The sequence below is a fragment of the Sphaeramia orbicularis genome, chromosome 21 (genome assembly GCF_902148855.1).
Source record: "Sphaeramia orbicularis chromosome 21, fSphaOr1.1, whole genome shotgun sequence".
In the NCBI taxonomy this organism is placed as follows: Eukaryota; Metazoa; Chordata; class Actinopteri; order Kurtiformes; family Apogonidae; genus Sphaeramia; species Sphaeramia orbicularis.
Genome location: NC_043977.1, coordinates 10,159,320 through 10,174,986, shown reverse-complemented (window position 1 = coordinate 10,174,986; position 15,667 = coordinate 10,159,320). Strand labels below are relative to the sequence as shown.

The 15,667-nt window shown below is 38.9% G+C and overlaps 1 protein-coding gene across 1 annotated transcript; it reads left to right on the top strand.

Moving 5' to 3' along the window:
* Window positions 1–11,002: 11,002 nt before the first annotated feature.
* Window positions 11,003–13,735, top strand: en1a (engrailed homeobox 1a). Its single transcript, XM_030125079.1, has 2 exons — window positions 11,003–11,573; window positions 13,416–13,735. Exons 1-2 carry the CDS (start codon window positions 11,003–11,005, stop codon window positions 13,733–13,735), a joined length of 891 nt encoding a protein of 296 aa, XP_029980939.1.
* The last annotated feature ends 1,932 nt before the right edge of the window (window positions 13,736–15,667 follow it).

Here is a 15,667-nt window from a genome sequence, read left to right as displayed (position 1 = left end):
TTGGTATAATTTGTGTGATGTTTCTACACTATATATAGTCTTTTTATACAGTCTTTACACAGCGATATTTTTTTACACTATTTTTGCACTTTAAGAGTTTGCTGCTAAAAGAAACAGAGCTGATAAACTGGTATTCTATTCTATTCTATTCTATTCTATTCTATTCTATTCTATTCTATTCTATTCTATTCTATTCTATATCTTTTGGAAATGCAAGGTTTGGATTTATCATTGGCAGAATCATTAGACATTTCACAATAGTTTAATACTCCTCGTGTGATGCAGCTGAATCACATTTATGCTGAAGTTGTGTTTTCCTGTTTCATGGTGTTGAAATCATCAACAAAAACTAAACCACCGAAAATGTGTGAAATGATTCCTGGTGACTGCTAACTACTGCGAGAATATCTGGGTTATTTTCAGACACAGTTTTCCATTAGTTTAGTTCAGGGAAGTTGAATATTCATGTTCTGATAAAAACACAGTAGCAGGAAATAGGAAATAACAAGGTCAGATTTCTGCCCGGTTCTCTTGACTTTGTGCAGTGTCATTGTACTTCTGCTATTAATCTGCTGCTGCAGCTAAATCGACTTTAATTCAAATGTTCTTAAATCTGTTGAGATGCTGTTCAGATGTTGTAGCATTTCGTGTTTAATCTTTTAGAGTTTGGGTCCAAAGGAAAGACAACTTTTGTGTAGTGAATCCCTGGTGTTTTTCTTCCAGAGCGGTGTGAGGGTGTGGTGGGTCCAGGATGAGAGGACAGGTCATTCAAAGGTGAACGGTCCATGGTTTCTGTTCTGATGGATCTGGTTTATACTGACACCAACACACTCTGTCAAGTTCACAACACACTCATACAAAGGTCCTGATCATTAATGTGCATCTCAGAGCCAGTATTTTCAACGTTTACTCTGTCAGCAAAAGCATGTAATCATCTTGAATTCTTGTTGTAATTATAAACACGTGTGAAAAGAATGAAATTTGTGTGTAAATGCAACCATGATATGTTGTCTATAGTGTGATGTAGTGTTGTTTTATGTTAGTTGTTAACCATGTTATTTATTACAATGTACATTACATATAATATGTTACTATCACTTCAAATTCCAAACTATACATCAGTATATATGACGCTAAGAAAATTTTCTAGATGTTCACTGACATAAGAACTCTTCATTTTTATATTTGATTTTTTCCATACAATATATTGGGTCACAGTCAACTAAATCACACAGAAAGAGGTCGCGCTCACGGAAGCTGCAAAAACAAACATTATGGCTCTATATTGACAACTGAAATTTGTCATACAATGTAACAGAAATATTTGGTGACAAGTTAATATGATAACTATTCAATAAAGGGAAGAGAAAACACTGCCTCCGAAATGACTGTGAAATTTTAGAGTTGCACATTATATTGTTTGAGCCTCGTCATCGCAATGTACATGTGTGCAATAGTCACATCGCAGGTCCTGCAATGTAGGAGGCAAATGAACTCAACGTGTTCTCATCTAATTTCAGACTGGTTACCTGACACACACTCCACACAGCGATCCACCAATCACAATCATTCTTAATCAGTTTGCCGAAGCAGACCACGCCCCTACACATGGAGTGAGTCTCTGGTAGCAACATTGGAAAATAAAGTAGCAAGAGCCATGGAAATAAATCAGGAAAACGATACCCCTGCAGTGCCATTAACAGTTACGCCACCTTGGTTGTTTCCCTCAGTGACCATTGAATTACATTTCCTTGGAAAGCAGTTTAAAGAGTGTGGAAGTATTGCAAGTCTGTAGAAGATAGAATACAAACAATATATAAAGAGTACAATCCAGTGTGTACAGATGGATCTAAGGATCCTAGTTCAGGAAGGACAAGTTTTGCATTTAGTATTCCTAGTTTAACAGTTTCTGTTAAAAGACGAACTTCAGATCATCTGTCATTATTCACTGTTGAGATGTTGGCAATAGCAACAGTACTGAAGTGGATAGAAGAGTTGCCAATTAAAAATGTTGTTCTTGGCTCAGATTCATATTCTTCTTTAATGCCATTGCAGTCATTTACATTTGAGAGTTTTAGGACTTTGTTAATGAAATATATGAAAACCTCCACAGACTTAATAACATGAATCATTTGATCACATTTATGTGGATACCAGCACACAGGGGAGTTTAAGGGAATGAGACAGTGGACACATGAGCTAAGAATGCTCTAACACTAGAAGAAATTGTGAACATCCCTTTCAGTACATCTGAGGCAAAGGCAATAATTAAAAAGAACATTTTCAAAGAATAGCAAAACAGATGGGATAAAGGAAAAACAGGACGACATCTCTAAGTGGTTCAGCAGCAAGTGGGAACGGGGCGCATAACCAAAAGCAGTACCAAAGAAGAGAACATCTTAACAAGGCTGAGGGTGGAACATACAAGACTGAACAAAACAATGGAGCTGATCAAGAAGCATCCTACAGGATTATGTAATTAATGCCAAGAAGAACAGTCGGTTAATCATGTTATTATTCACAAAAGTACACCCAAGAGCAAAAGATATTAAATAGGAAGATGAGGAGACTTGATATGAAACACTTTAATCTTGAAAATGCTATCGAGAGATGTAGGTGTTTATTTCAGTTTTTAGCAGACACAGGGTTGAGCAACAGGATTTAAGATATGGATTTTTTTTAAAGGGCAAGTTAACTCTGGTTCATACTCCATCATAGTAGAGGGCGGTAATGAACCTTAACGCTAGGTGACACCCGCCGTAAAAACAAAAGAAGAAGAACATTGGAAAATGAGCAATGAACAAGAGAAAACCACCGAAAACTCAGACTTGGTGCCAAAAAGAAAAGCAACGTCAGTTATCTGGAATTATTTCGGCTACAAGAAGGATGATACTGAAACACGTGTTCTGTGTTGACAGTGCCTTGAACCTGTTTCCACAACCAGAGGTAACACAACTAATTCGTTTGACCATCTACGTCAGCGCCACACAACTATTATATTCTCCTGACTATTTTTTCTTATCGCAATATGTATCGCAGGGTTAAAAAAATTGCAATGTCAGTTTTTTCCAATATCCTGCAGCCCTAATAATAATAATAATGATGGATTAGATTTATATAGCTATTTTCTATGAACGTATACTCAAAACACATACAGAGGATCCATTATTCATTTGCTCTCACATTCTCCCTCTGGTGGTGGTAAACTACATTTGTATCCACAGTTGCCCTGGGGCAGACTGACGGAGGTGTGCCTGCCAATCTGCGCCTACGGCCCCTCCAACCACCACCAAGCATTCACACGCATTCATACACTGGTGTCAGTAGTAGCGCTCGAGGCAAGGAGGGTGAAGTGTCTTGCCCAAGGACGCAACAGCACATGGACAGATTCGAACCGCCAACCCTTCAGTTATTGGATGACCTCCTCTACCATCTGAGCCATGGCCGCCCCATCAATATTGTGCAGCCCTACTGCGAATAATCACGAGTGTTAGTATGTGGGCTACAGGTTAGCTTTAGCCTAGCTGAAACGTGAACTTTACCTTCTGTCATCTCTACAGATCAGCATTAAAACAGAGCGGCCAAGACTGGAGACATCATGAAGATCCACAAGCGCGTAAATAAAGTCCACATTGGTCATGTTTGTGGAATCTGAGGCTGGTGGTAGAAAATGTTTGTACCACTTAAACTTCGCATCCGCATGGAGCTGCTAGCTAAAGTAGCATTAGCTTTAGCAGGTCAGAGGCGGGAAAACCGACTCAGTGTGAACCGAAAAACTTCAACACACTCCAGAGGCCACTGGCACAAGTTTAACACCAATAATTTCATCGTTTTGTGTCGTTTTGTCGGATTTACAACGGAATGTGCTGTAGATCCAGGTTCGACGAGGGTAAAACAGACTCCATGTTGACTTTTCAAGGACCGAATGAGAAGTAGGAATTTAAAGCTCTTCACTTCGCTGATGTAAATAAACTGTACACCATAAGATGTTCAAAAAGTAACAAAATGATAATGTTTGAACTTTAAAGGCATATTAATGGATTAGAATTAAGAAATATGCTACTTTCAGTAAAATTTGTAAAAATTAAACTCCTGTATAAGTAAATGTCCTCATAGGCATAGAGTATAGGCACCTGTTACTGTAGTGAACATATTGTAATATGGGTGTAAACAGGGTAGGCAGACAGCTCTGTATGAAGAACTAGAAGAAGTCATGTCTGAAATTTAACAGTCAAGAAACTTCCATTGAAATATAATTGTCACAACAGGATAGCCATTGCTCGGCCTATGGCTCTCCCTCAGGGTGCAACTCTACAAAAATAAACACAAAAAGGCCAATAAACATTGCCATACACATATTAAGTCAAAACTAATACTAACACAACAACCCTGCTGAACTCCTGCACATAAAAATAACACATTTACAACAACATGCCCACTACCCACAAGGCACTGCAGCAAACATGCCACAATACATTTATGGATGAGTTTAATGACTCCAACAATGCTACTACTACTACTACTACTACTACTACTACTACTACTAATAATAATAATAATAATAATAATAATAATGTTACACAAATCTACAAGTAAAAAAACCTCCAGAATAAAAGTAGGGAAACTTTGCCCAGTTTGAGTCTCTACTAAATCTAAATTCAGTCCAAATGCTGGTTATCTGTAGTTTCACAGAAACAGTCTTGGGTCAAAATGAATTAAAGAGAGAATGAGTTTTAGTCCGGATGAATGTTTGTGTCAGAGCCTGATCTACTTCATATGTATTATTTTTATTAATAATAATCCAAGTTCATTTGATCACATAATATTCTGTTTGTGTAGTGAGTTTCGTTTATACAATAAACTCTTTTACTTTTGTACCTGTGAATTTCCACAAGGCTCAGCTTGTTTCTCTTGCGTTATTTCTTCTTTTCTTCATCCTTTTGACCCCACTTCACTATGTCCACAGGAAGTGAAACTCAGATTTCCAGTGATAAGTTGCAGTTTGAGGTATTAAAGGAACACCCGCTGCATCTGTTCATTCTAATTTAAATCCAGCTCTCACAGATTTGTGGAACATACTCAGTGAATCATGACTGATGTGGTACATGACTCAGTGAATAAAGTGAGTATTTAGTCTGTCAGCACTAACAGCAAAAACCATGCATTGACAAAAACTGGAGGCCAATATGTTCATACAATCAGCTCAGTTTATTTTACCTGATGATAAATGACAACAAGTGTTTCATCATGGATCAGAGTCACCTCTAAACTTTACTGGAGTTCATGTACCATCAGGGTTTATGTCAAATCTGTTTAAAACTGAACATGTAGCCTCTACAGATAAATGTCAACTACATACGATCACTGTTCAGGAAACATATAACAACAGATGTTTTGTGTTTATTGCCCAACATTAGACCTGAACTGGAGAACACATGAGTAGTTTTTTAAATACATTTTTTAATTTCTTTCATTATCAGAATCATCTTTATGTATCTAAACACATGGGAGGAATTCTTTGGCGGTAGATGTCGTCTCTCTAGTAAATTGTAAATGTAAGAAAAAAAATGAAAGAAAAGTAAAATAAGAGTAATAGAATCTCTATATACATAAACACACTATATGTATATTTTCTGCCTGTCTTCTCTTCACTTTGCTTTTTGTATTTGCTGCTTATCTTATCATCTTATACACTGTTATGTGCAATTTTATTTTCATGTCCAGTCATTTTTTCCAGGACTTTGTGTATTTAACCACAACAGTTAACATCCCTTTACATTTCTTCCTTTCTGCTGTTTTGTTAATAGCTGAACATTAACCCATAAAAACCTTGTGCTACTTTTCTGTCGGTTCCCAAATGAATTGTTCTTTCTATTTAACCTTTTCCTAAGTAATTTATCACCATTTATTGTAATATTATCCTCTGTATTTTCCATTTTTCAGTGTAAATCATGTATTTTTCTATATTTAATTCACTGATCATGTAGATGTTCATTAAAACTCAGAGTAAATTCAGAATTTATTATATCAAAACAGAAGAAGAAGTGACTTTTTCAGTCAAATCTATCATTAACTGAACATAATCCAAGTGTGTGCATCCAGTGTCACTGATCCAACTCCAAATGGGTCATATCGGATGACCATGAAAAGATGACAAACTGCATTTTCTTTGAGGGCTAATATTAATATTCTGCATTTAAATGTCATTTTGAACCTTTTTCATACTTGATATTACAGTTTAATTATCCATTTTTGGTCCAGTTATGTTTTCACAGGGTGGGGAAGCAAAATTTACAATATTTTGAGGCAGGGATTGAAAGAAAGTATATGATCAATTAGTTTATTCAAAGTCATGAGAATTTATTTGCCACAAGAAAATTTACATAACAGAAAATGTTTTTATTCTATGTGTCCTCCTTCTTTCTCAATAACTGCCTTCACACGCTTCCTGAAACTTGCGCAAGTGTTCCTCAAATATTCAGGTGACAACTTCTCCCATTCTTCTTTAATAGTATCTTCCAGACTTTCTCGTAATAGTTTTGCTCATAGTCATTCTCTTCTTTACATTATAAACAGTCTTTATGGACACTCCAACTATTTTTGAAATCTCCTTTGGTGTGACGAGTGCATTCAGCAAATCACACACTCTTTGACGTTTGCTTTCCTGATTACTCATATGGGCAAAAGTTTCTGAAAAGGTATGGATAATAGTGTTAGGTATGATTATGACATCAATATATGTTTGGTTTCAAAACAGTTGACGTAGTGCCTGCTGAGAAAAAACAACTAAATATTCATTGTAAATTTTGCTTCCCCACCCTGTATATTTGTAATTTATTATGTATAGCGTGTTTGCAGCATTGTTTCAGGTCCACTTGTTGAGTTTATTAGTTCAGTTTTGAGTTTGCTTTTTTGTTTTACTAATACAAATCTTCTTAAATCTCTGTATAATAATAAAACTGAGGTGATTTTTGTCCTTATTTCTCATCCTTTCCTTGTATTTATTAGTTCAGTGTAATTGCTGTATTCCATGTGTTACCCTATTCTGCCGCTGGGTGTCGCTGTGGCATCACCTTCTCCCTTTTCCTCACATAAACTGGGCTGTGTGTAAATGGACTGAGCTCTGGATTGATTAGAAACCGACCAGGATCCGTCAACAGCTCCTTTCATCAGGTTATTGATCAGTTTCCAGTCGGTTATTGGTCTCAAATCACCATGTGACCTCTCCATGTGTTTTTAATGTCATTTTATTTGTTTTGTTTTTTTTGTTGTTGTTTTGATGTAGGAGCGAAATAAACACAAACATCCTGAGAAAATAATAAGAGTAGAATTCACCAGATATTTATAGATGAATGATAAAAACACAGATCAAATGAACAGGGAGTTTAGTGGATTTTTAATGAACTGTTAAAAATAAACAGGAAAATCTTACATGTTTACATTTTATTCTTTGGATTCATGTAATAAAAATATGAACACAGATTTAAATTCTGTCACTTATGACTTATATTATCCGTTATTATAGAATAGAATATATCTTTATTATCACTGTTACAAGAACAATGAAAATCAGTTTAGCAGCAAAAACACTTATGTGCAACGACGAAAAGATGAACAGAAAAAAAAAGAAAAAAAAAAAAGACGTGAAGATGCAGGTTTATTCTTATTTTTTTCCTGTATTTGTCCTCATTTCTCCAGTGAAAGCCGTTCTTTTCCGTCCTCACCTGTCTGGGAGGTGATCATTACCCCAGTGTCTGTGTTTCCTGCTGCTTTAACGCGTCCTTCCGCTGCGTCTCATCGGACTTTTCATCTTAATCTGCAGTTCACCGTCCTGGATCAGTGTCAGGCCTCAGCCTCCTCTTATCACCAGCCTCACCTCCAGCCTCTAATCCCAGCAGCCACCGCGGCCTGGCCTCAAACTGCCTCCTGTTCTCCTGCTCCTTCTTGTTTTACGCGGGGAAATGTCTGTGCGTAAAAGCAGCGGGAGGGAAACGTGTTTCTGATGTGAGGAGCTTATAAAACAGCACCTAAAGGCCTGGGATGATAAGAACTGACTGAACAGGAGCAAAACGCAGACACAGCATCTGATAATCTGACATTTACACACGACACGTGCGCACAGGAGCCATAAAAACACCCAATACTATCAGAAGATTAAAAGCGATAAACAGAAAAACAACGCGATTCCACTGGAGACAAAATGGAAAATGAACAGTGAAATGTCAGAGAACAGTGGCAGCGAATGGCACTGGAGTCTCAAACACTTTATGTGTAAATCACACATGTAAACAGTGCATTTCCTGCTCGTTTGAAAAAGGCGCACGTCCATTGTCTTATTATCAGTTAAATGACGCAGTACAAACGCACAGATTATGTGTGGATTCCGGATGTGATTGGGACATTTTTCTATGAATAAATATGTCTGGTTTTGGTGTTTAATATGCACAAACATATTTATATTTAGCAGCAAATATGACAGAAGATCCGCACAGTTTGTCTACATACAAATGGAAATTCTATGTTTTCTGTATAAATCAGTGTTTTCTGGCAGTTTTTTTTTATTGGAAAACATTCACAACAATAGGATAATTTTATGAACATGTTAGATTATAAAGACAGACATGTTATAAAAGCTACAAATAAATCGTGTAAATACAAGACATCAGTGTTCTTTCTGTATAAATCTGTGTTTTTTGATGTTAAATGTGCACACGTGTATACATTTGCATTTTATTGTATTTAATTGTTGTCGATGCATTTTGTTGTGTGATGGTAGTTTCTGAGTGTTATGGTAATTATCTGACCACCGCAACGAGGACTTCCAAAAGAATAATAAATTAATTAAATATAAAAGGAAATATAGGATCATAGGTGCAGAAAAGGACACAACACTTACTGATAAACCGTTAATGTGTGATTTTGAGACATCAGTTGTGAATATCTTTGTAGAAACCTGTATTTTTTTGTTTAAGATGTGCGCTGTCATCAGCGAAATATAAGTTTGTGCGTAAATTCTAGAAATAAAGGTTTATTTTTTTGCAAAAATCTGAAAATGTGTAAAACTATTAGATAGTTGAAGCAAATGTCACTGAAGTTAAGGACAGTTCAAGTGTAGATTCTTCAATAAATGTATATTTTCAGGCTGTTTTTTTTTTGTTGTTGTTTATTTATTTATTTATTTTTTTGTGGAATAGAGGCACACCCATAAGATTATTACACAGAAATGTCAAATGGGTGTCGGGAAACGCCACAGAAGCTGCAAACACCAAATTCCAGGCATAGATATGTGATATTTTTTTTGATTAAATCTGACTTTTCTGGCTGTTTTAGAGGTTAATGCTGACAATCAGATGTTAGAGTGAAATAATAGAGTACAGAGGCTGTGCGTGTAACAATCAGACAGTTTATGTGTGGATTTCAGACATAAATAGTGAGTTTCTTTGTGCGTTTTGTTGGACACGCGCACTGATTCAGGCCCCAGACAAAAGCCTTAATATGAATTACACCAATTAAGTTGTCCCGACCCGGCATGCACCTCTCCTCTCCTCTCCGCATCCCAGCCTGAACACCTTGGAGCCGCTCCTGTGCGCCTGTTTCTGCGCATTCGGATTATGCCGCTGTGATGAAGTGTTTGGCGCAGTGACGGTGACAAGAGGCTTTGAGGCGCTTTTCTCGCGCATCCAGGTGATGAACGTCCAGCTGATCAGGCGGAAGAAGGACTAATTAAAACCTATAAATTATCCGCAGGCAGCTCCTCTGTGTTTCAGGCCGAGATAAGAGGAGAAACAAAGGAGGACGCAGACGCAGAGGACGCACGTATGAAGATGTAGGAGGCGAAAGAAACAGCGAGAACGTGGTTTATGAGGAGCCGGGGGTGGGGGGGTAAGTATGGCACACACACCCCCACACACACACCTCAAGATGTATTTACAGAATCACAAACACATGGAACTGAAACAAAATGAGATAAAACCAAAGGAGGTTGTTAGAAATAAAATAACTAAAAAAAAACCTTAATTAAGCCTAATACTACAATACCCATGAGCCTCAGCTGCTCCTGTGCAAAACAGGCCTCAGATAAGTTTTCCTCTTTTTTTTCCCATCTTGCATCTTTCTTCTCATTTTTATTTTGTTGCATCTTTGTTCATGTTACATCTTTCATGACATTTGGTGTTTTTGTTTGTTTTCTTTTCTTTTCTTTTTTTTTTTTTTTGGCGGGGGGGGGGGGGGGGGGGGCTGCACCAATGGAGACGTTTCTTCAGGTTGATGCGCATTGATGCAACAGAAAACTAATGCGTGACTCCTGTGGAATGCGTTCACGGTGCTGCGGACTGTGCAGATATTTGTGTCGAGGTGTTGGGAGTAAAACCCGTGCAGCTTCCAGGAGGCCGTAGTGGAGTGTGGGGTCCGCGGGTAGGGTGCGTGTCCGTGGAGGTGCTGAGTGTCTCCAGGCCAGTGTGTGCGTGTTTTCGCCTCCTCAGATGTTCCAGATTGTCGGTATCACGGCTGCTAATCTCTTGTTTGGTTTGTGCGCAGCCTTGCTCGCTGCTCCACAGCTCCCCTCTTGGCTCAGAGACGCCTGACATTATTGGACGTCGTCACCCCATGTCCAAAAGTGTCCCGGCCCGTGATTGGCCCGCTGCGCTTTGGATGTTATTCCTCCACTTGGTGCTTGGAAGTGGAAGTGTTTGTGTGTGTGTGTGTGTGTGTGTGTGCGTGTGTGTGTGATGTGATGTGAGGACTTGGTGAAGATCCGACTGTCATACAGCGGTGAAAAGCTCCGGGTGTGTGAGCGCAGCCATTCTCAGAGAACGGCACCGACCATGACGCGCCGGAGCGCCTTTACGCAGCCGGGATGCGCACAGTTTGCGAATAATTCCAGCAGCCTGCGCCATTCAGGAGAGAACAGAACCATGCTCTTTTAGTGTTTCCTCTAGTCACATTTTGGATACAAACACACCAGTGGATTGATCGAACTGAAGCGGGTTTCCCGAGATCAGAGATGGAGGAGCAGCGGGATCTGAACAGCTCGGACAGTAGTGAACCGGAGAGCGTGTCCCCGGCTCCCAGCATGCCCTCGCCGCCCATTCTGCCGCTGCAGGTCGCGCAGCAGGCCCACAGAACCACCAACTTTTTCATCGATAACATTCTGCGACCGGACTTCGGTTGTAAGAAAGAGCTCGGTCTGGGGGGCCCGCGGGACCGAGAGCGGGCGGCGCACGGCTCTGGACCCCGGGAGCACCGCGTCCACCCGGCGGTCAGCAGGCCGAGCCTCCCCGGGACGCCGTGCCAGGACTCCAACTGCAGCAGCGACAGCACCTCCTCCACCGCCTCCTCCGCCTCCTTGGCCAGTCCCAAAAAAAGCAGCAGCGGCGGAGCAGGAGGAGCCGCCGCTGCGTCCACCGGCGGCGGCGGTGTCAAAGCCGAGGAGAGGACGGCAGCGGCTGCCGCGGAAAACACCGGCTCCTCGCTGGTGGTGCTGAACGGCTCCGCGGCCCCCACACCTGAGAGCCAGCCGCTGCTGTGGCCCGCCTGGGTCTACTGCACCCGGTACTCGGACCGGCCCTCATCTGGTAAGGCAGGAGATCCACGACACCGGCACCGGAGCCGCTCAGAACCGATTAAGTAAACCCGGTGTTTATGAAGGAAACGACGGCATCAAACGACTTCAAAAAGTTAAATCTTAAAAAAAAAAAAGAAAACAAAAATCCACTCATATTTATCACCTGAAATTACGTTCATTAATTCACTTTACCTAAAAATAAATGTGAAATCAGTCCCAGATTATATTTTATATGTGAATATGGTAAATTGTATATCAAAAAAATGTTTATTAAATGGTTTCATATTTTCAGTGTCAGTATTTTCCACATTTTATTATAACACTTAAAATAATTAAAGTTGACTGAAGTAATTCAATAAATCCTTCTCCGTAATAAATTTTAAGTCTGCAGAAAAACTGAAAATACTTTACAAATATTATTAACAATTTGATCCAATAATAATTAGCATTAAACACCGGGTTGTGAGTCTTATAAAATATAAATTAAATATAGGCATAAATATTCTGTGAGTTTGATATTTTCAGTAGTTTGTGTGAAGCTGCAGATAAACTGTTTTATCTGAATTATTAAATACCAGTTTTAGGCTCAGTGTTAAAGCTTATTGATCATTTAATATTGATCAAATTGTTCTGGTTGTAAATGACGCGTTGAAAGTGTGTTTGTTTTTTTCCTGCATCTACAGTTAAAGTTGTGTATTTTAAATTTTAAAATACATTTTTTAATTTTAAAGTAAAAGTATAAAATATTTCATTTAATTCTGCTGTAGAAAAAAAAAGATGGAATAGAATAATATCAATAGTAATAATGAGGAGACATTTTGAATTAATTATCTGCTTCTTCGACTCTTGATTCAACACAATAACACGTGAAGCTGAAATATATTCATGTTTTAATCAGACAAACGTGTTATATTATTATTTTTAACAGGTTTATATTAATATTATTTTTAAGCTTCATTTTGTTGATTTTAAAAACCTGCACCTAAAAACCAAATAAGAAAGCGGAAATACTACATATTATATCTACTGTTACAGAGTGTTTGTGTGTTTTTAATCTGCTTCACAAATGTAAATATAAATTGTGTTTATATTTGATAGAATGTGAGAATGTGCTCGTGGTTTTGATTAGACTCATTTTGACTAGAATACAAAAACACTATAGCTTAGCCTAAATGAATACAAAAATATGTAGTTTTTAATTCATTAAATCACAACAAGCACATGGTAGAACGAATTATATATTTAATTAATATAATAACTCAAATTTACGAGGTCATGAAGGTACGATTACAGTTTTATAATTCACATTAGTTATAAAGCATTTTTCTGCAGCTTCTGCAAAACTGAACATTTAATGACATGTCATTCAACTTGATTTTCATTGCACAAGTAAAATGATTTACAACGACATGTAGTTTGGTATCAGATGTGGAAACAATCAGAGATGCAAAAAATAATATTAATATTTAGTTGTTAACGTTAATGTCGTTGATGTATTATATATTTAAAATAATAGATGGGAATAATTGTAAGAATCTGCTGTTAATAATAATAATAATGATAATAATAATAATAATAATAATAATAATGCGTTATCGGTGTTTCTTTCTGTGGCCTGTTGATTTATTATTATATCTATTATTAATGTCGTATTACCTGCTGTGTTGTTACACTAGATGTTGTGTCCAGTACGTGCTGTGCATTAATGCATGTGTGTTAATATAGTACATTATTAATGCGTAATGTGTGTGTATACTGTGCGTTGCTATCTAGTGTGTGTTGCTGTGTACTGTGTGTTGCTGTGTGATGTGTGTATATTTATTCCTCCGCTGTCTCTTCGTCCTTACTGCAGGCCCAAGGACACGGAAACTGAAAAAGTCCAAAAGCGGCAAAGAGGACAAGCGGCCGCGCACGGCCTTCACGGCGGAGCAGCTGCAGAGACTGAAGACCGAGTTCCAGGTCAACCGGTACATCACGGAGCAGCGGCGGCAGAGTCTGGCCCAGGAGCTAAACCTCAACGAGTCCCAGATCAAGATCTGGTTCCAGAACAAACGGGCCAAGATCAAAAAGGCCAGTGGCTTCAAGAACGGGCTGGCGCTGCAGCTGATGGCGCAGGGACTGTACAACCATTCCACCACCACCATCCAGGAGGACAAGGAGGACAGCGACTGAGCCCCCACACCTGTACATACACTCTAATTTAACAGAGGAGGGGAGAGGAGGAGGCCCGGCCCGACCCGGACCCAGACCCGGACTCTCCTCCTCAAACCGCGAACTGTGACGCACATGGTCGGACTGAGCTGCCGCAAAAAACCAAAGATTTTCCTGGAAGACGGAGCCTGGACGGACAGTTTAAAGACAGGAAGTATAGAAACGGACCCCCTACCCCACCTCAGCCCCCCCCAGTCCTACCCGATCCGCGTCCTCAGCCCCACAGAGTCCAGGTCCATCATGGTTCTGGTTCACCTTCAGGTTCTTCTCTTTGGTTGAGGACGCACGGCGGTGGATTCACATTTAGAAAAAACTGGACCAAGTGATCCAAGAGCTGCAAGAATCCTATAGAAAGAAAGAAAGAAAGAAAGAAAGAAAGAAACCTGCGCCCGTTTAATTATTCCTTCCAGATCCAATAAATAAGTTAAAGACTGAAACTCATCGGTTTATCCTTAATTAAAGGATAAAAAGGGTTTTTGCGTTAATGCAAACAATGCGTCTCAGATTTTGCGCCAAACGTGCGTCTTGAACAAATCAGAAGCGGGTTTCACCTCCGCCAAAGCCCTTGAATAAATCACCTCCCCCACACACACACACACACGCGCGTAGTTAAATCCAGGATGAATATTTCAGTCTCCGCCCCTTTTATGCGTCTCGGTTTCATGAAAATCGGCGCAAACGCAGATGAATCATAAAATGACAATAAAAACCAAAACCACTGAAAAATAATAAACAAGAATAAAATAAAATAAAAATAAATAGAATCCATGTGTTTACAGATAATGTTTTATAGACACAAAATGGGAAAGAGAAATTAAATGAAGCCTATTTAAGTGGCAAATATACAACAAAGTATAAGGCGTTTCATCCATGAATGAAATCACCGCATTCGTTTTTGCGCAAAATATCTGGAATAAAAACAGATGAATGAAGATGAATAAATATATTAAAACAATCTTCTTAGGTTTATTTACAGACAAGTGATGAAATCTGGACAAAGACAGAGCCGTGATTAATGACAGGGGAAAAAACAATTAAATCTATTTATATGAAAGTTTTTTTTTCTCATACACTGAGTTCTGGCGCAAATCTGACAAAAACAAAAACAAACAATAAAAACAAAAATAAATAAATAATCAAGAGAAATGACATTTAGAAAATACAGGCCCTGAGATGGATTTAGAGATACTTATGAAAGATCAGAAACAAATCCAGGACTGAGAAAAAAAATCTGAAATAAAATCTATTTATGGATCTTCTGTAAATGTGACATTAAATCACATCTTTGGTTCATGTTTTTATTAAAGAGCGCGCAAAGTTTCAGGGAAAACTGGCGCAAACCTGCAAAGAAATGAACGCAGAGGAAATAACCTAGTAATAAGATTAAGACGAGAGAATCTGCGATGTTTTTATAGGAAATGAAGGAGAAAAGGAAGTGAAATGAATTAATGTGAGGAAGAGGAATTTAATAAGATAAAGACAGACGAAAAACACAGAACCGAGTTTATCCCGCACCGGACTCAGCCTGATCAGTTTCTTCTGCTGCGGTGCGTTCACGTCCGTCTCAGACTATAGGATTCTTACAGTTCTTCAGGGAGGGGGGTGTCAGAGGGGGTAGGGGTGGGCGTGGGGGAAGGAGGGGGCATATTCTGTACATTAAAACCATGTTTCCAAATAAACGCTTTTATATTGGAAAAAAGAAGCAGCTCAGGAACACACTGACCTATTTTTTTCTGGCGGATGACGACGAATACATGGCTTGTGTGCGTGTGAGTGTGCGTGCGAGCGTGCGTGGGTCGCAGCTCATTGGTTCAAGTGAGTGGGACAACTGAATCCATATCCATCCGTGTGCGTAAAGGAGGTGACTTTGCGCCGCTATCAGCGCTGTTCAAA

What these genes read in the sequence shown, in the direction of transcription:
- en1a (XM_030125079.1), top strand. Translation starts at nt 11,003, where the DNA reads ATGGAGGAGCAGCGGGATCTGAACAGCTCGGACAGTAGTGAACCGGAG. An exon ending in CTCGGACCGGCCCTCATCTG is followed by an intron (nt 11,574 to 13,415) that starts GTAAGGCAGGAG and finishes TCCTTACTGCAG; the next exon opens with GCCCAAGGACACGGAAACTG.